This window comes from Cetorhinus maximus, chromosome 20 (genome assembly GCF_964194155.1).
Source record: "Cetorhinus maximus chromosome 20, sCetMax3.hap1.1, whole genome shotgun sequence".
Lineage (NCBI taxonomy): Eukaryota > Metazoa > Chordata > Chondrichthyes > Lamniformes > Cetorhinidae > Cetorhinus > Cetorhinus maximus.
Window position 1 is genome coordinate 89,621,338 of NC_135898.1, and position 20,965 is coordinate 89,642,302.

At 38.7% G+C, this 20,965-nt stretch overlaps 1 protein-coding gene across 3 annotated transcripts in view; it reads right to left on the reverse strand.

Moving 5' to 3' along the window:
- The window catches only part of sufu (suppressor of fused homolog (Drosophila)), a 172,256-nt gene that overhangs the window by 14,955 nt on the left and 136,336 nt on the right, over positions 1 to 20,965 (reverse strand). For 2 of the 3 annotated variants that reach the window (XM_078565146.1, XM_078565148.1), the window contains 4 exons: positions 18,704 to 18,748; positions 10,867 to 11,001; positions 8,842 to 8,980; positions 970 to 1,038 (listed from right to left, as the gene is read on the reverse strand). In XM_078565146.1, the coding sequence (XP_078421272.1) occupies positions 970 to 1,038; positions 8,842 to 8,980; positions 10,867 to 11,001; positions 18,704 to 18,748 (388 nt within the window). The remainder of the gene's footprint in view (positions 1 to 969; positions 1,039 to 8,841; positions 8,981 to 10,866; positions 11,002 to 18,703; positions 18,749 to 20,965) is intronic. The other variant, XM_078565147.1, reaches the window with a different exon arrangement.

Genomic DNA, 20,965 nt, shown 5'->3' on the forward strand with positions numbered 1-20,965 from the left:
GTAATATCACTGTAAAAACACTTGAAAAAGCTAAACTTTATTGAATGAGGTGTAACAGTGTTTTTAATGATATACTAAGTTCATAATTACTCCTACACACCCTCATTAGCCCGGAAAAGCTGATTTTATATTTGTAGAATGTCAAATTTCTCCATGATAAAAAACATTTTTTTTAGGTTTATGATATCAGCTTCTATTTTAATACAATCAACAATGATTTATTTTGCAATCTGAAAATGTAAATAAAAGGGAAGGATAATCAGGATTTGCAACTTTCTTCAATGTTTCAATGTGATTGGCTGCTTACTTCTGACATCAATGTGGCTGGATGTCTAGAGATCACCTTGACTTGGCGCCAGGTTGAAGCACGTGGGAAAGGGGAAGTCTACACCACAGAGATAGCTAGATCTTTGGGGACATCTATCTTGAGGTCAGCAGCGATCACAAAATCCGGCCTTATGTTAACACAATGGAGAGTCTGGGTGTCATATTTCTAAATTTCTACACTATAAACTGGGCCTTCATCTGGCTCTTACATCTCTCTATAAATATACACATACATACGTGCAAAATACATCTCAGCAACTTACCAAGGCTCCTCTGACAGCACCTTCCAGACCCGTGACCTCTATCACCTAGAAGGACAAGGGCAGCAGATGCATTGGAATGCCACCACCTGCAAGTTCCCCTCCAAGCCACCATCCTGACTTGGCAATATATTGCCATTCCTTCACTGTTGCTGGGTCAAAATCCTGGAACTCACTCCCTAACAACACTCTGGGTGTACATACACCACATGGGCTGCAGCAGTTAAGAAGGCAGCTCACCACCACCTTCTTAATTAATTAGGTAATTAGGAATGGGCAATAAATGCTGGCCTAGCAGTGATGCCCATATCCCATAAAAGAATAAAAAATATCTGAAGAACAACTTCTCTGAATTCCTGCTAATTTGTTTGAGAAATCTTACTTCTTCTGGAGAGGTCAGGTCTTCTAAATCCTCTAGCATTTTTTCCACAAACTCTTCGTTCAGCAGAATCTGAAGATATAAAAAAAAGTGCACAAATATCATAATACATATCATTTTAGGACTTTATTCCTCACTACTTATCATACTACTGTGTATTCAGCATGCTTATGGAACTTTGTGAGATGTTGCTTTCCTTAAAATTAGTATCATCACACCTGTAAAATTGGTCGGGAAAAGTTTTTGTTCCCTTTACAATTACACCTTTATTGACTATCTCAGCACTACAGAAGTGTAATGACTGAAGTGAAATGGAGCCCTTCTAGACTCATTCTCTAAAATGGTAATGATTCTCTTTTAAGGTATGTTAATAGTTCTTGAACAGGCTACATACCCAATTTTTCCACAAGCTACTAGCACTTTCAGTTCTTAGAAATTCTTAGAGTTTCAAGGACAAATGTATGCATTTTAATTTAAAGCAATACAAGGGCTTTCCCAGCATAACGAAAATATTTGCAGAATATGTCATCTCAATTTTATTTCTTCAGTACCATTAAGAGTTTGGATTTTCCCCAAACCCAAAGGAAAATTTCTTAAGGACCTACTTCACAAATTATTTGAAAACTGATTCTATATATTGAAACAATTTAATGATAATCAACATCTTCGGAATAGAATGTTTATCCAAGTTACTGATCTCTTATAATAAATGGCAATCTTAACCTTCCCACATATTTGTGCAAAAGTTGCACATTTTGAAACCACCTCCCACAGTCCTCCTGCGTTTAATTCAATAAACATTAAATAGTTAAAAACAAAGATTACAAAAGTTAACCTAAAAATGCCCAAAGGAATGTTAAAACATTCTAAGGCTACCATTGGAATTCTTGCTGCATACTCTTTTTGGCAAACTAAGTACATTTATTAATATTCAAGAAAATCCCTCAATGCAAGTTATTAACAGTAAATTGCTTCCTTTACAACCAGATAGTGATACCCCTTTAACTATCCTGAATCAATACCGTTGATATGTCAAGTTTACACTATACCATGTTTTCCAAACAGGTTGATATAATGGAATGAGTCACAGCCAGTTGCTCTCCCAATACTTTTGTTCAATCTTTGAACCTCATGTAATAGAATCATTTACATGGAGTGTATACTCTGGAAACAGAGCCAAAACTGTACATTATTCTCCACTGGCCCAACAATTTGACATTGCATTTGTAGACTAACCAATATGTTCATGTGATCAACACTACATATCAAGACACAACCATTCCAAAACTGACCAATGGTGCATGGTCTATTTTTCACGCCTGCAATAGGAGGGCAAATTATTCACTGGAAGCAAATGTTCTGCATAAAAAATGCATTTGCTTTACAGGGGCATTTAAGTACAGATGTAACATATCAGATGCTGTAAAATCTTAAATGAAGTCCTAAGTTATCTGAATTACAGCATGACAAAAAACTTTTAAAAAATCTGTTTCAGGCACAACTAGCAAACGGGCAGACACATGGAAGATGCAATTTACTGTGCATATGTATGAAGTCAATTACTTTGGAAGAAACAACATAGAGAGGCAGTATAATCTCAATGGTACTATTTTGAGGAGGCACATATTCACAAATCCTTTATGGTGGCAGTTAAGAAAGCATGTGGCTTTGTAAATAGCAGCATTGTCTACAAAAACAAGGCAGTCCTGCTAAACTTTTAACAAATTGCTGGTTTGGCCTCAGATGTAGTATTGTGTACAATTGTGAGTGGCATACTTTAAGGAAGACATCAATGCCCCGCAGTGGGTTCAGAGGATGTTTACCAGGATGATACCAAGGATGAGAGAGTTTAGTTATATGCAGAGAATGGAGAAGTTGGGATTATTTTCCTTAGAACAAAGAAGATTTAGGGGAGACCAAATAGAGGTATTCAAAATTATGAAGGATTTTGATAGTTTCTCCCTACTTTATTTCCTCTGGCAAGTAGGTCAGTAACCGGTGGCAATAGATTTGAAATATTTGGCAGAAGTACTAGAAGGGAAATGAGAAATTGCTTCATGTAGAGGGTTTGTTAAGATCTGGAGCGCACCACCTCAAAGTGTGGTAATCAGATTCCATAGTAATTTTCAAAAGGCAATTGCAAATACATTTGAATTACTTTAATTTCTAAGTCAAAGCTGGGGTGTGGCAGTAAACTGATATGCCTTTCACAGAGGCTGCACATATACGACAGGCCGAATAGCCTCCTTCTGTGCTGTAACATTCTAACTACAGTTTAGAACAGGCAAGTCCAAAAATCTGAAAGTCATACATAATGAATGCCTTCCACAAAATTTCTTAACATTTAAAATAATTTCTGCCATTATATTGCACCCTTTCCAGGTTAGGGATTTAGCACAAGAAACCTGATCCCAGGAAGTTTATTTGTTCTTGAACTAACCTTTATGTACACAAATAGCTTAGAGGGGACTCTCCCAATTTTTCCTCTCTACCCTTTGGGAAGTATGTGCACTCTCTTTGTCACTTCCCTTTTAAATTGTTATAGTATCTGCCTCAACAGCCATTTGTAATAAAAGATTCCAGTCTCTAAAAACCTGCAATGGAAACATGGAGAGAATTTTATGTATTCACATAGCAAGTTATGGTGATCTGGAATTTATTATCTAGAAAGGTGGTGGAAACAGATGCAACAATAACCTTAAAAAGTGCATTGGATAAGTACTTGAAAAGGAGAAATCCGCAGGGCTTGGCGAAAGAGCGGAAGAGGGAGTATTTGGATAATTTTCAAAGAGTCGGCACTGACACGATGCGCCGAATGGCCTCATCTGTGCTTTATAATTATATATATCTGTACCGGAATACTATTCCAGAGCTTTACCATTTCAGGGAGAGGGCAAACCTGATTGCCTAATGTAGTGTTGAGTAGGCTAAGGCCTAGGAACTGGGCACTAGCCCAACCTTTCAGCTGCTGGAGGTGCCTAACAATGAAAAAACAAAAGAAACAATATAGTTTAGAAATTTACATACCTTCAAGGGTAGGTATAGCTTTGGAAAACAACATTTTACCCAATGAGAAAAGTTGTTGTAGAGGTCACAAATTAATTTTCCCACTAATTTAGTGGATATGCTTCCAAAAGCACTAAGTCAGGCACGGATTGAGAATTGGTTAACAGACAGGAAACAGAGAGTAGGAATAAATGGGTCTTTTTCAGAGTGGCAGGCAGTGACTAGTGGGGTGCCACAAGGATCAGTGCTTGGGCCCCAGCTATTCATAATGTATATCAATGATTTGGATAAAAGAAGCAAATGTAATATTTCCAAGTTTGCTCATGGCGTGAAACTTGGTGGGAATGAGTAGTGAGGAGGATGTTAAGAGGCTTCAAGGCGATTTAGACAGGTTGAGTGAGTGGGCAAATACATGGCAGTATAACGTGGATAAGTGTGTAGTTATCCACTTTGGTAGGAAAAACAGAATGGCAGAGTGTTATTTAAATGGTGATAGATTGGGAAATGTTGATGTATAAAGGAACCTGGGTGGCCTTGTACACCTATCACTGAAAGCAAGCATGCAGGTACAGTAAGCAGTTAAGAAGCTAAATGGTATATTGGCCTTCATTGTGAGAGGACTTGAGTACAGGAGCAAAGATGTCTTACAGCAGCTGTACAGTGCTTTGGTGAGACCACATCTGGAGTATTGTGTGCAGTTTTGGTCTTCTTTCCTAAGAAAGGATATACTTGCCATAGAGGGAGAGCAGCGAAGGTCCACCAGGCTGATTTGTGGGACGGCATGATTGTCGTATGAGGAGAGATTGGGCCAACTAGGCCTGTACTCACTGGAGTTTAGAAGAATGAGAGGGGATCTCATTGAAACGTATAAAATTCTGACAGGGCTAGACAGACTGGATGCAGGGATGATGTTTCCTCTGGCTGGGGTGTCTAGAGCAAGCGGTCATAGTCTCAGGATATGGGACAGACAATTTAAGGCTGAGATGAGAAGAAGCTTCTTCACTCAGAGCATGGTGAACCTATGGAATTCTCTACCATAGAAGGCTGTGGAAGATCCGCTAAATGAGAAGAGGAACAGACCACCACCTCCTGATCGAGTGTCCAGGTAACTTTCCCCCTCCTTGATGTGGGGCAACGTCTGTAGCTCAGACTCCAGCTCTTTAACTCGGATCCGAAGTTCCTCAAGCTGCAAACACTTACTACAGGTGTGTTTGCTCCAGATCACCTTGGTGTCCAGCAGCTCCCACATGCCTCAGCAGCAGCAACACATCGCCCGTCCTGCCATCGCTATCTTATTTTATTTAATTTATGAATTAATTACTCTAGTATCCCTGCTCTTTATACTTTATTGAATTAGCCGTCTAGTCGCTGAGCTAACTGGCCGCCTCATGCATACTACCTCCACTAAAACTAATTTTAAATAAAAACGAATTATTATTTGAGAGGTATCTTTCTCAGCTGCTAGCAGAATTGTGAGAGTATAAGCTATTAGCATGTAATTAAGATGCAATATCCTATTTTGCACAGTTAAAAGCATCTGTCTGGTCAGGTCAGAAGTTATCCATAATTATACAATTAGAAAACTGCAGATGCAAATTTAACTAGATAGCAGTAACTTTGCACACATACAACAGTCTTAATTTACAATTTGAAATGCTCATGTTTTATAGTGGTTTATGTACAGAAAGAACACTTTACAGGGAGAAGTAATAATAAACAAGAAGCAAGGAGAAAACAAAACAACAGGTTTACAATGGGGTGGGGTATGGGGCAAAAGCATAAAAATATTTTGACAAAGCTCAAGAAAGCAACAAGAGAAATCATTTGTATAGCACATTACATCCTAAGGATGTCCCAAGCTACATTACAAGCAATGAATTGCTTCTGAAATGCAATCAATGTTGCATAGGCAAACAGTAGTATATTTTGTGCACAGCAAGGATCCACTTCCAGCAAACAAACAAGTCATTAGATAACTTGTTTTTGATTGTGATAGTTGAAGGAGGAATGACAAACATGTCATGGTAGACCTTTTGGTCTTCAGGAATTGCCACTTATTTCCACCCCAAGTAGGCAGATGGGGTCTCAGCTTAATATGTCACCTCAAAGGTGACACTTCTAATAATATAGCAGTATTTCAGTTGTGCACTAAAGTGTCAGCCTAGATTCTGTGCTCAAGCTTGTACAAGAATTTCAACCGATACCATCAACTAAGATGTGACAGTGCTACTTTCACACTGATCACAAAGCTATAAGATTTGGGGAAGCAGTTCTAAAGAACTGGGATAAAATGGCTGAAAAAGGAAAGTAATAGAAGAATAAAGTAAACAAGGATATATTTTTTAGTTCAAGCTTAGCATTACAGTTTTCAAGAAGGAAAGGTATAACATAATTAAGAGATTGAAGACATTGGTTAAACTGTAAAATGAAGATTCATTAGAATGACAACTAATAGTTAAAAAAAGATATTCTAATGAAGGGTCTTCATCGACCTGAAGCATTAATTCTGTTTCTCTCCACAAATGCTGTCTGACCTGAGTATTTTGAGCATTTTCTGTTTTATTTCAGATCTCTAGCAGTATTTTGCTTTTGTAAAAAAAAAAGGGCTTTTTTTCTGAATAGAGGTTAAACCAGATCTAAATGGAAACTTTTAACATCATAAAATATTTTTGTGCCAATAAATTGCGAGTTGCCAACTTAGTAACATGGGAGCATAGACTTATAACAAACACTAGAATATTAAAGGGGAGGTTAGAAAAAAAATCATATTGTTTGACTTGAATATCAAATGAGACAGACATTAATTCAAAAGGGAAATGGTTTTAATTTGAAAAGTAGGAACATAAAATAGAGAGAAAGAGCATTGAAGCAGAGTATTAGCATTGGCACAGGTGCGATGACCTCCTGCCATACTGCAATTTCTAATGATAAGAGTTGCTTAGGATCAAGTAACATGTAACATTTTTTTGTAATAATGGAAATGAACAAGTTTCTACAAATACTTTGTTATGAATCGGTTAGGGACCAGTAGCTTTTTTTGTAAAGTAGGCGAAATTTAAAATCCCAGCTGTTTACTAAGAGAATAAAGTCACAAGATTCCAAGGTTGTAAACAAAAACAGAAGAATTTTAACCATCCAAGAGTCCACAAAGCAAACAGTCAATCTATCTATCTTATACTCAAACATCCAGAACTAACATGATGTAAATACGAATTAACAGTAAAACTGTGGTAGAACACACCACACACTGAACTTTAAATGGCAGACACAACCAAGACAGATCCCACAAATTTTCTCAGCAACCCACCTAGGTGTCAGTCATCATTGTGAGTCACAAAAATCCTTTAAACTCTGACTTATTCACGAAGGATTTTAGCTCCTCTCCTTTGAGGATATAGCCTCTGATTTCATCAGCAGCTCCAACTCTGCCTGGAAGCTCTCTTGCTTCATCTGCCTGCAACGAGTTGTCAGGCAACCGGACTCCAGCTCAGACTGCCCCAATGATGGCTCACCTCCCAGCCACTCAATCACTCTGTCGGACAATGTGTGCTGGGCTGCACAACAGAGTCTATACTCAGGTACAGTTCCAGCTCCCCAGCTGCACCACTACCAATGACTGATCACAGGCTTTTCTTTGCACCAACTTCCAACTTCACAAAGCAACCACTTCAGCTTCACGGAGTTGACAATTGCTCCCCACGTGCTTTTGTGCCCCAGCTCCCATATTTACTGAGCAACGACTGCTCCTGGGCTTCTCTGAGGCCCCAGCTCCCCAGCAACATGGAGCTATCAACTGCCACTGCTCACCCCAACCTTTTTTAATGGGCTAGTTTTATTGTGCCAAAACCCTGGTCACCTGAGCAACCTTTCGCACCGTCTCCCCCAGGTCCAGTGGTCAGGTTTTTTCACAGCATCTATGAGAAGTGGTCAAAGGGAACCCAGAACTGAGCATGCCTGGCTCGCCGGGGATTAAATTTGTGGAATCTAGAACATGGGGGCACAGTCTCAGGATAAGGGGCCAATCATTTAGGACTGAGATGAGGAGAAATTTTTTCTCAGAGGGATGTGAATCTTTGGAGTCCTTGATCCCAGAGGGTTGTGGATGCTCCATCGTTGAATACATTTAAGGCTGGGATAGACAGACATTTGGTCTCTCAGGGAATTAAGGGATATGGGGAATGGGCAGGAAAAGGAAGTTGAAGCCCAAGATCAGTCATGATCATATTGAATGGTGGAGCAGGCTCGATGGACCATGTGGTCTACTCCTGCTCCTATTTCTTATGTTCTTATGTCCCCCTGCCGCACACTGCACTTGCGCCGGAGCCCCGGACATGATGGGAATTGTAGTCCTCGGTCTACACCCTGAAAACACAGACAAAATCCAAAAATATAGATTTCCTCACAACATTCATAATTTGTTGTTGTACCATAGGTGCTGCCTGATAGGTCAGAAGGTTAGGACTGTGGAGATAAGATTTGTGAAGACCTTTTTTTGTAATTAAACATTGCTTTGTTTGTTAAAATACATCACTTGCTTAAATCGAGCAGCTTGAACTGAGTTGCACAATAAAAAGTCACTACAGTATTTGGTGTGAGGAGAACAGAGGTACAAGGTCTGACTTTAGAATGTTCCTTCAGAAGAAAACACAATAAATCATTCCAGAAAACTTTTTATGTGGATTTTTAGATTTTAAGATTCTTAACTTGAATATTCCTTGCTAATATGCTTGAGTAAATGCTATTAAGAATACTGTTGATGGTTGTTACCTTTTCAAAGAGAAATAAATTTATCTCTTTAGTGCTACTTGCATGCTAGCAATTGATGAATCATTTGCCCATACAGTACTGGTAGTAAAAGCAGATACTCACCTGTAACCATGGGCCATGAGCTGCATATGGGTGTTCTTCTGTAGCAAACGCTCCTTCAACTCCAGTCGAAACAAATGTGATTGCCGTGTCTCCTGTGATGCTTTTGTAAGTAAAGTGCCTTCCGTGTAACAATCTACCTCTAAAAGAACAAGCACATTTCTTACAACATTACCTTATTTTCAAATAGGTAAGTTCCTTAAGTTCAAACAATTGCTGAGCATTCACACAAACACACTGACCTGTTTTCCTCCAGATTGGAAAACAGGTCTCTACGTTTAATTCTTTGAGAGCTGTGGATGACCTGTCAGGTCTTGGGAGCCAATGGCAAATGCACAGATTGGCAGACCTCCTTGTTCGACCTTTACAAAAGGCCAACCTTCATCCAATAAAAATCCTTTTAAAAAGAAAGATTGTTTCTTTCTCCAAGAGATGAGTGGGAGTTAGAAGTAAACCAAGGAGTAAAATGATTGAACATTTTGCTTCCTGTAGTTGGAGAACTATATTAGGTAGAGAAAAGTAAAATTAAAAATTAAAAAGAGCAGGAGAAAGAACCGGATGTCAGGCAAACATAGATAAAATGTTTAATTTTAAATAAAACTATTTGCATTTTTTAGTATTGTATTACAGTAAGAAAGGTATTTGATGTTTGAGTAGCTTTATTATTGTACGATATTAGTAGTTTCAGCATCACAGTACAGTGAGCTGAGAAGCTACAGAATAGTTAACCTAAACACGTCCACAGTCTAAGGGTTCAAACAATTTGTTTGAACCTTTCTGGATCAAATTTTATTTTATTTTTTAAATAAACAGGAATTACATTTTTGTTCCAGATAAGATGAAATTCGACCAGTTAAGGCTGAATACTATATTACTCAGCTATTAAAATTCTAACTTAATTTTGGGGAAAAAAGCAGAGTACAGCAATGACTTGGGTCAACGGAAACCCAGAAGAGCAGAACCTTCATGGATTCTGTGGAATTATGTCTTGTAGATAAGTATTATGCAAATCCCATTAAAAGCCAATGAAGCAAGATTGTGCCACAAAATGCCAGACAAACGTTATTTCAAACGGTTAATATTTCTGTTAAAATAGGGGAGAAATTAATCACATAACAAAGGGTTCTTACTATATTAATGCACATGATTTCAATTCTTATAATTCTTGCATTTCAAAATGAAATCTGAATGAAAAATCAAGCTTACCTCTTTGCTAATAAGCCTAATTACCTTGACTATCAACACTGTCTCTCTCTCTCCTCTCCAAGTGATAGAAATAAAAGTTAAAATGGTCATCCAGTGATTATCAGCCAATTGTATTAATGTGCTTTTTTAAAAATAGTTTTACACCACTATTAATATTCTGTAAAAGAGTAGCAGTCACACCAACAAATCTTCCAATCCATTATAAAACAGTAAGTGCTAAGACTAATTAAAGGGATTCTCTATTGCTTCACTGAAAGATAGAATGCATGTTAGTGTACTTCATAAAGTAGCATATTCGTCTAATTACTGTCCTGTAAAAAAAAACTGTGGAAAATGCTGGAAATGCAAAAACCAGCCAATTAGCAGCAAAACGAGAAAGAACAGTTAATGTTTTGGGAGCTGTTAGAAAGGATCACATAGCTGAAACATTAATCTCTTTCAGATGATGACCTGTTGTGCACTTACAGTGGTCGAGCTTGATTTTATTCCCACCTATGCCTTGTAAATTAAATTTCCCTTTTATGTTGGTGGACTGTCTCTATGCAACATACCTTGCCTGAGTTGAGATAATAGATAATAGAAATAGCTATTAGAGTGACTGGTCCTCCAATTTTCCTGGCCTGTGGGGAAATATCTTGTTTGCACCTCAGAATGGATGAAATTGAGAACTAACATTCTATCACACTTCATTGATATAGTTTTGCATTTTACTAATTGTGTTTATTTCAGAATTTCCTTTGATCCTGCTCATTATTAGCTCAAATAAGATTCGGTGACACTTTCTGGATTTCAGTTTTTTCATAAAACTTAATAGCTGTTCACCTCAGTGACAGTGGAATAAGGGTTCCAGATTCCTGGTTGAATTTAAGATGTACACTCTCCAGCTGCCTGGTGCGGATCAATTCATGAGGAACAATAGCAGTAGAACTTTCACTTTCCAAACTATCTTTCCTAGTCCTAGAAAACAGAACAGGGAAACAAAATAAACTTCAATAGAAAGATTTTAAGAAAAACAAAAAAAACCCAAAATATTAAAAATTCATTTCAATCTGCTACAAGTCTAAACTTTGAATGGAGTCAATTATATTTCAGACATATTAGAGTTTTGACATGAATTCAGTTACAGAAGACCGGTAACAACAACTCACTAAAATGAGAAGTTTGTAGGCTACAGTAATGTGAATGTCATCTCCAAATAACCAAACACTGTCTAGGAGTTCTCACTTGAAGCAGCTGCATTACAGAGCATAATTCTCACTGGCTTAATGTGGTACATAAATATTAAACTTTTTTATCTCCCTGAAAAAGCACATGTTTGGATATATAATTATAGTGATGAATACATACATTTTTCACTTCTCTTGGGTAACATTTTTTTGCCAGGTATGATAAACTGCTAAACCAAACCTAAAGTTGTCAACTCAAGTCTCACTTGTCTCACTAACAAGCTGTTTTTATATTTGCAGCAATTAGAGTCTGGAATCAGAATCAGTATCAATAATCAACTCAATGGGCAACTGGATTATGGGCAATGTGAGTCAAAAACAAAAATGTGCTTTAGACAGTGTGCTTTAAATGGTTTGCTTGAAGTGTCACTCATGAATTGCCATATTTCTATATTGGCATAAATGGGGGTGGGGGGTAGAAAGAGGACAGAGGCAGAACAAAAATTGTTGAGTTTAACAGAACTGAATTGCCAAACTAAACTGAATAATCTCTTCACCCTCTTCCACAGAGATAGCAGTAGTAGACCACAAAGCATGCAGGTTATTGCAGTGTTAGTTCATTATATTGTTTTTTATGGAAAATTGGTATAATTTTGAAGTAGAAGCATAAACAAAATAACCAGCTGCATGTGCAATGTTGAATGCAGCAATTGCAATAAAATGAGTCAGGTCAGTCTAAAATAAATTATACAATTCATAGTGCAACTATAAAACATTTTTAAAAATCTTGGTAGTTATTTCTCAGAGGCAATAATTTTTCATTCAAGGGTAGTTTGTCCCAAATATCTTCTTTAAAAAAATGAATTGTGTGTTCACATCCTTACTTCAAACTGACTGCTCTACCTTCTTATTTAAACTAGTCTGTTGTCCTGTTGTTATTTTCTCCTATGTCCCCCTTGAAAGCACCATTTCCTCTGGTACCTCACTCAAATGAACATTAGTCATTTGTGTGTTTGACAGTTGGAGCCACAAGGCTGTTTGATTATGAGGAGTATTAACCATATCCAATTCTATCCCCAACACGTAGTTTAAACAGGTCCAGCTGGGTACAGATCAGCAATAGCAATGTTGCCTGACATTTCTCACTCTAACCTGGGCAGATTTGTAGTAGCCTCTTTGTAGTGCCCCAATTGCAATACTACTGCAGCTTGCATTTATGTAGTGCCTTTCATGTAGTAAAATGTCACAAGGCTCTTCACAAATGGACATCAGTTCTGGGCAGAAACAGGGTTTGTTAGAGTATACCTGAAGTATGGATGCCAATTTGGATTTTAAGCAGGCTTTTGAAGGTGGGGACAAATTTAGCAAGATAAACAGATTTAAGTAACTCCAGGAGGCACAATTACTGTAGGCTCTGCCTACAGGGAGGGGGAAAACACAGTAACTGAAAGGGCGCAAGATATAAGCAGGGTCATTGTAGTGCAGGAGATGGTAAAAACAGGAGCAGACAAACAAGGAATGAAAGGATTTTAAGTCAGGGACAAAGATACTGGAACCAATGTGTTGAGAGATTTGAGGTCAACAAGGATCAGTGTAACAGTTGAGCGTAGGGCATGAGCAGAAAAGTCTAAACGGACTGACTTTTTAAAATGTAAGGTGGAGCTTGGGAGTACCATAAGGACGAGCATGGAAAATGTGAGCCAAGATGTGACAGAGGTATACATGCAGGTTTCATTAAGCACTTATAGTAGATAGGAAGAGATGGAGAAAGCAATGTTTTGTTTGATGGATTGGATGTGGAGTTTGGAATAAAACTCAGGGTCAAGAAGAACAGAGGTTATATACCCTCAGGTTGCTTTGAGTAAGCATCAGGGAAAGCAGATTGGATCAGAAGCAACAACACATAGTTTCTGCTCGGGCTGAAAGGATGACTTTGGTCTTGCTCAGCCTCAGCTTGATTGTCCTGCTATTGGACAGGCACCAAGGGTGGTAGAGGAGAGATCAGATACACATGAAAGCAGGCAATATCCTTGTGATGATGGGGTGGGGAGAGCAAGAATCAATTATTTTAAAACATGCTAAGCTTCACTGGTAAATGTTACAGCATCAGGACCAATATTCAAAATAGGGATCTGCAAAGTGAAGATAAAAGCATATTAAATACTGTGGCCTAGCTGATTGTTAAATTCACTGCTGAGTAGAAATCCAAAATTGTAAAAACTTTCATTATGCTGCCAATTTGAATTGAAACACCCTACATCTATGATACATTACATATATCATCTATAAGTGAGCTGAGGGGGAAATAAGTAGGTGGGTCATGCGGATTTTGTTTCCATGGTTTCCAGAAAATCAACATGTTAAATCAATGAGCGGAAATTTACTTTACACATTTATTGCTGGTGCAATAAATAACTACACAAGTTTTGTAAGCAGAAGTAGCAAAAATGCTGATAATGCCATGATCCACCATGACTTAAAATTATGCAATTTAATAAGTACTACTTTTAGAAGACAAAATACAAATTAATGCTTTTTTCTCAAATTACATGTGTGTCAAATCTAACAATGCTTTTTCTCAAAAGATATCTGAGCAGTGATTGATTGCCACATTAGGTAGGTATAGCCACTCATTTCATCAGTCACAACTTACATTATTTCAGTAGACAAGATTTTTGAGTTGTTTTAATAATTATTACATGTCCAGTTGGTCCTGCAAAGTCCTCCTTACTAACATCTGGGGATTTGTGCCAAAATTGGGAGAACTGTCCCACAGACTAGTCAAGAAACAGCCTGACATAGTCATCCTCACTGAATTATACGTTACAACCAATGTCCCAGACATCTCCGTCACCACCCCTGGATACATCCTGTCAGATCCAGCACATATTTCAGCACACTTCTATACATTCAGGAAGGGGTTGCCTTGCAAGTCCCCAAGATTGACTCCAGACCTCATGAAGGCCCATGGCATCAGATCAAACATGGGCAAGAAAACAACCTCCTGCTGATTACCACCTACCTCCCTCGGCTGATGAATCAGTACTCCGTCATGTTGAACACCACTTGGAAGAAGCACTGAGGATAGCAAGGGCACAGAATGTACTCTGGGTGGGGGACTTAAATGCCCATCACCAAGTGTGCCACAATCACGCCATTACTGACCAAGCTGGCCTCATCCTGAAGGACATATCTGCCAGACTGGGCCTGCGGAAGGTGGCGAGTTAACCAACAAGAGAAAAATATACTTGACCTCATCCTCACCAATCTACCTGTCCCAGGTTTCGCTGACAGTGCATCGTCTATAATGGTATTCGGTGAAGTGACCACAGCACAGTCCTTGTGGAAACAAAGTTCTGTCTTCAGACTGAAGGCACCATCCACGACCACCGTGCTAAACAGAATAGATTCAGAACAGATCTAGCAGCTCAAAACTGAGCATCCATGAGGTGCTGTGGGCCATCAGCAGCAGCAAAATTGTATTCAACCATAATCTATAACCTCATGGTCTGGCATATCCCTTACTGTACCATTACCATCAAAAGCCAAGGGATTAACCCTAGTTCAATGAGGACTGCAGGAGAGCATGTGAGGAGCAACATCAGGCATAGCTAAAAATGAGGTGCCAGTCTGGTGAAGCTACAACACAGGACAACGTGCATGCCAAACAGTGTAAGTAGCATGCAACAGACAGAGTTAAGCAAAACCACAACCAATGGATTAGATCAAAGCTTTGCAGTCCTGCCACATCCAGATGAGAATGCTGGTGGACAATTAAACAACTAACTGGAGAAGGGGTCTCAACAAATATCCCCATCTCCCATGATGGGGTGGTCCAACACAAGTGCAAAAAGCAAGGCTGAAGCATTTGCAACCATCTTCAGCCAGAAGTGCCAAGGAAATGATGCATCTTGTCCACCTCTTGAAGTTCCCAGCATCAAAGATGCAAGTCTTCAACCAATTTGATTCAATCCAAATTACATGAAATGGCTGAAGGCACTGGATATAGCAAAGACTATGGGCCTTGACAATGTCCCGGCAAATGTACTGAAAACTTCAGCTGCAGGAGTAGTCGTGGCCCTAACCAAACTGTTTCAGTACAGCTACAACACTGGCATCTACCTGGCAATATGGAAAATTCAGCGATGGCCTGTCCTGTTCACAAAAAACAGGAACAAATCCAATCCGGCTAATTATTGCCCCATCAGTCTACTCTCTATCATCAGCCAAGTGTTGGAAGGTTTCATTGGCAGTGCCATCAAGCGGCACTTGCACAGCAATAACCTGCTCACTGACGCTCAGTTTGTGTTCCGTTAGGGCCACTGGGCTCCTGAACTCATTACTGCCTTGGTCCAAACATGGACAAGAGAACTGAATTCCAGGGGTGAGGTCAGAGTGACTACCCTTGACATCAAAGCAACTTTTCACTGAGTCTGGCACCAAAGAGGCCTGAAAAAATTGAAGTCAATGGGAATCAAGGGAAAACTCTCCACTGATTGGATTCATGCCTAGCATAAAGGAAGATGGTGTGGTTGTTGGAGGCTATTCATCTCATCCCCAGGACTTTGCTGCAGGTGTTCCTCAGGTTACGTCCTAGGCCCAACCACCTTCATCACTGCCTTCCCTCCAACATAAGGTCAGGAGTGGGGATGCTCGTCGATGAGTGCACAGTGTTTAGTACCATTTGTGACTCTTCAGGTCTGAAGCAGTTTGTGTCCATATGCAACAAGATCTGGACAGCATTCAGGCTTGGGTTGATAAGTGGCAAGTAACAAGAGTAATTGTTAGATTGTCAGAATGGAAGCAGAAACCACAGGCGGTATTTGGACCCTGCTGTTCCTAATTCAAATAAAAACTAACAAAACTTGTGCCAGACAATGACTGTATCCCCTTGACATTTACCAGCATTATCCTTGCTGAATCCCCTACCATCAGCATCCTCGGGTTCCCATTGACCAGAAACTGAACTGGACTCACCATATAAATACAGTGGCTACAAGAACAGGTACAAGAGCAAGAGCTGGGAATTCTGTCGTAAGGAACTCACCATCACCTGGCTCCAAAAAGTCTGTCCATCATCCACAAAGCACAAGTCAGGACTGTGGAATACTTTCCACTTGTCTGGATGAGGGCACCTCCAACAACACTCAAGCAGCTTGACACCATCCAGGACAAAGCAACCAACTTGATTGGCACCCCAACCATTACCTTAATCATTCACTCCCTCCACTATCGACACACAGTGGCAGAAGTGTGTACCATATACAAGATGTACTGCAGCAACTTGCCAAGGCTCCTTTGACTTCACCTTCCAAACCTGTGACCTTTACCACCTAGAAGAACAAGGATAGGCGCATGGGAGTACCACCACCTGCAAGTTCCCTACCAAGCCACACACCACCCTCTCCTAGAACTATATCACCATTCCTTCACTGTTGCTGGGTCAAAATCTTGAAATTCCATTCCATGAAAGAAAAAACACACACAGGACATAAGGAAAACACTCAAATCCCTCTTTAATATCACGAAATTCCAGCCAACTGTCAACTTCAACTTGGCTGTTTTTTGCTTGGCTTTAGATTATAAAGCATTTTAGTGACTGAAAATGTAACAAAATAAAAGGGTTAATGACACACAGAGGGAATGCCACATGAGAAAACAAATAGCAAGGAAAAGCACATTTTAGCACCCTTAGCGTCTAGGGATGTTGAGATGGAAATCTACCATGCCTTGGAGCATTTGGATATTGATCCACATTGCAGAATTTTTAATACGATGATAAAAAATACCACCTGATCTACCCTATATCTGGAAGAAGGGAACAGAGTAAGCCAAGAGCATTCAACTGGGGCCATTCTTGTACAAGTCTCAGTAGTTCGAACAATAATCAAAAGCAAGAAACGTATGCTAAACTTTTATAAAACCCAGGTTAGCCCTCAGCTGGAGTAGTGTGTTCAATTCTGGGCACCACACTTTAGAGGAATGTCAAGGCCTTAGAGACAATGCAGAAAAGAATTACTAGAATGGTCCCATTCTATGAAGAACTTCAATTATGTGGGAAAACTGGGGTTGTTCTCCTTAGAGCGGGTAAAGTTAAAAGGAGATTTTGATAACGGTGCTTTCTTGTGGCAGTGGGTTTGGTAGCCAGAGGACACAAATTTAAGGTGATTGGCAAAATAACTAGGGGTGACATGAGGAGCTTGAAATTCCAATTTCAAGCTTTCTCTTCAGACATGAAGGAATGTCTCATCTCATATACACTCATCTCAGTGTATAAATACAAACATGAGAACACAAGGAATAAAAGCAGGAGTAAGCCATCATATAATTAGGACCAGTGAAGAGTGTTTTTCTTCTCTCCAGTTCTATTTTGTCCAAGTTGCCACTAGAGATATGAACACAGTTGGAGTTTTGCGGGTTATATGATGGCATAGCATCACTTGATTTTCCAATGCACTAACCCTGAAGAGAAGTACAATTCACCTCCCTAAGCCATGGAGGCTGAGGTAAAGCGCAACATTCCATAGCTATAATGATTTATCAGCTTACTCGGTGCAAACCAGGAATCAAAATAGGGACATTCTTTGTCTGTTTGATTCCATTGCAAAACACAGTGATTTTTTTTCCTCTGAGGGAATCTTGCAGTGGTCCATTTATTATTGTTAACAAATTAAAACATAAAGAAGTCAAAGTTTAAAAACTGCTGTAAAAATACTGAACCTACCTTTATTCATACGCAGAGTTATGAAGTAACAGTTAAAGAATATTAAGGGTGCCACAACAACTGCATTATAACTCAATTCTTTTTTACTTCCAGCTCAGAGTTTTCTAGCTTTCTATCACAATGAGGGTAAAGCACACATATCTGGCGAGAATTTCTTTTGAAATGGTTTGAAAACAGTTTGCATTCCTAACCTAAATATACAGTCATACTGCAAATATTAGCAACATCCTAAAGTATTCCTGAGTCATGGGCAAATAGCTGCTATTATATTTCACAAAAGTCTGTTCAAATTATTTCTAAGAAGCTGTCATCTGTCAGATGGCATTTACAGAATGGGCACAAACCATATAGCAATAACTACAGGCAATCTAATTTTGCAAACAGAAACAATGAAATAATGACTGCACCACAAATACAAGTGAATTCAACGTGTTAACTTGTCAACTGCAGTAGTATATGATGTGATAGAATGGCAAGTATTTTGCTATTTCTAATTCAACTCTGCAGGTAATAATTATAATCTTTGAAAAACATAAAAATACTACATAATACTTTTAAAATGTGTTCCTTATTGGCTTAGAAATGTTGAATTCTTATAAGAATGTATATGTACCCTACATAAACAGATTTGAAAATTCTCAAATTAGTAGAATTCATTTTAGCTAGGATTTATACAGTCGCAAGAGACAGGAATTTTTATAGAAGTACAATCTGGGCTTCACAAACCCATAGAGACTGGGAAGGGGTAAGATGTGCATTATATTCTTACCTTTCAGTCTGCTTGCTCTGGAAATGGCCCACTGATTGCACTAGTCTATGGAGAAATTATGGGTAGATTTGTACCAAAAATATCACAATCATAATTTAAAAACAAATCTACTCAGATATACAGACAGAATTAATCTTTGATCCGAAGCCTTTCTGACTTGGTATTTTCAATTTGGCTTTGCTCTGTAGATTTGACTGCCAAAACATTACCAGGGATTAAAAATATTTCCTATTTCTGTCCTTAATATTATTTGGATTTAGATAGCCTTAAATCCTGGAAGAAAGAAAGGAAAAGGATAAAAAAAAACATAGTTCATGCAGTGCAATATTTACTTTACAGAACTGTTAAATGAAATGTTGAGAGTGTATGGTAAATTCCAAGACACCATTAGGTACATATACTGCCATATATATCGAAGTAAAAATAAAAAAAAACACTTCAACATCCAGTAACAATTTGTGGGAGAAGTTCTCATTTCACTTGAGGTTAATTGAGGTCATTAGTATATCAAAAAGCTTTTAAGGAAATTGAGAGCAATATATTTCTACAGATTTTAGAGGTGCCCTCACCTCCAGTACATATCAAATTTCTTTCTCCACAACTTTTAAAACAAATATTTTAATATATTCTCAATCTCCCTCCCCAATAAACTGCATTGACAAACAATTAATATAACCTGAACCACACACACCGACATCCCCATCCTTTCAAAATTCTGCATAGTTTAGAGATTATCTTTACAGCTTAATAAATGAGAAGTGCTAAGGCTGGAATTCTCAGGGTAATAGGTAAACCAAATGCAGCATAACCTTAAATTTTGGCAATGAATATGTGCCAAAAATTACAAAGTATTGCATGTTTGATTATAATATACATCTCATCCACAATATTACAGTTAGTCGCCATATGAATTATATATGATCAGTGTTAGGACCTTTGCCTTTCTTGATACGTATTAATAACTAGGCCTTGGTATATAGGGCACAATTTCAAAATATGCAGATGATACAAAATTTGGAAGCATCGTAAATGGTGAGGAGGATGGTGTAGAGCTTCAAAAGTACATAGACAGGTTGGTGGAATGGGCAGAAAAGTGGCAGATTAAATTTAGTGCAGAGAAGTGTGAAGTGATACATTTTGGTTGGAAGAATGCGGAGAGACAATATAAAATGAAGGGTATAATTTTAAAGGGGGTACAGGAGCAGAGGTACCTTATGTGCATAAGCCACTGAAGGTGGCAGGACAGGTTAACAGAGTGGTTAATAAAGCATACAGCATCCTAGGCTTTATTAATAGGGGCACGGGGTACAAAAGTAAGGAGGTTATGTTAAACTTGTATATAACACTGGTTTGACCTCAACTGGAGTATTGCATCTAGTCTGAGGTGCCACACTTTAGGAAAGGTGTGGAAGCATTAGAGAGTGTGCAGAAAAGATTCACAAAAATGGTTCCAGGGATGAGTAACTTCAATTACATAGGTAGAGTGGAGAGGATGGGACTGTTTTGGAGAAGGTTGAAAGAATATTTGATAGAGGTTTACAAAATCATGAGGGTTCTGGACAGAGTAGATGGGGGGGAAACTATTCAAGAACAAGATGGCACAAATTTAAATTAATTGGCAAAAGAAGGAATGGAGACGTGAGGGAAAACTTTTTTACACAGCGAGTGGCTGGGATCTGGAATGCACTGCCTGAGAGTATGGTTCAATCAATGCATTTGAGAGGGAATTGAATTATTATCTGAAAAGAATGAATGTGCAGGACTATGGACGAAGGCTGGAAAGTGGCACTAGCTAAATTGCTCCTTCGGAGAGCCAGCACAGAAATGATGGGCCAAATGGCCTTCTTCGGTACTGCAATCATTCTGCGATTCTGTGAATGGCATGAGTGTGCAGTGAAGCCAGTCTCTTATATTAATACAGGAAGATTACCAAATAATTAAATTTACAGAATGCTATATTACATGGTACTAGTCTCATGTGAGGTCATTGTAGTGGAATATAAAAGGTTTGAAAGGCAGACAGCCAGTTTTATATAATGGAGTTTTTCCTTTCTTCATTTATTCTTGAGATGTGGGCATCACTGGCAAAACATCTTCTGCTCATCTTGAGTTGCCCTTGTACAACTGTCGCTTTAGAGGGCAGCTAAGAATCAATCATATTGGTGTAGGACTGGAGTCATATAGAGGCAGATCATGTAAGGGTGGCAGGTTTCCCTCCCTAAAGGGCATTAGTGAACCAGTTTGATTTCTAAAGCAATCTGA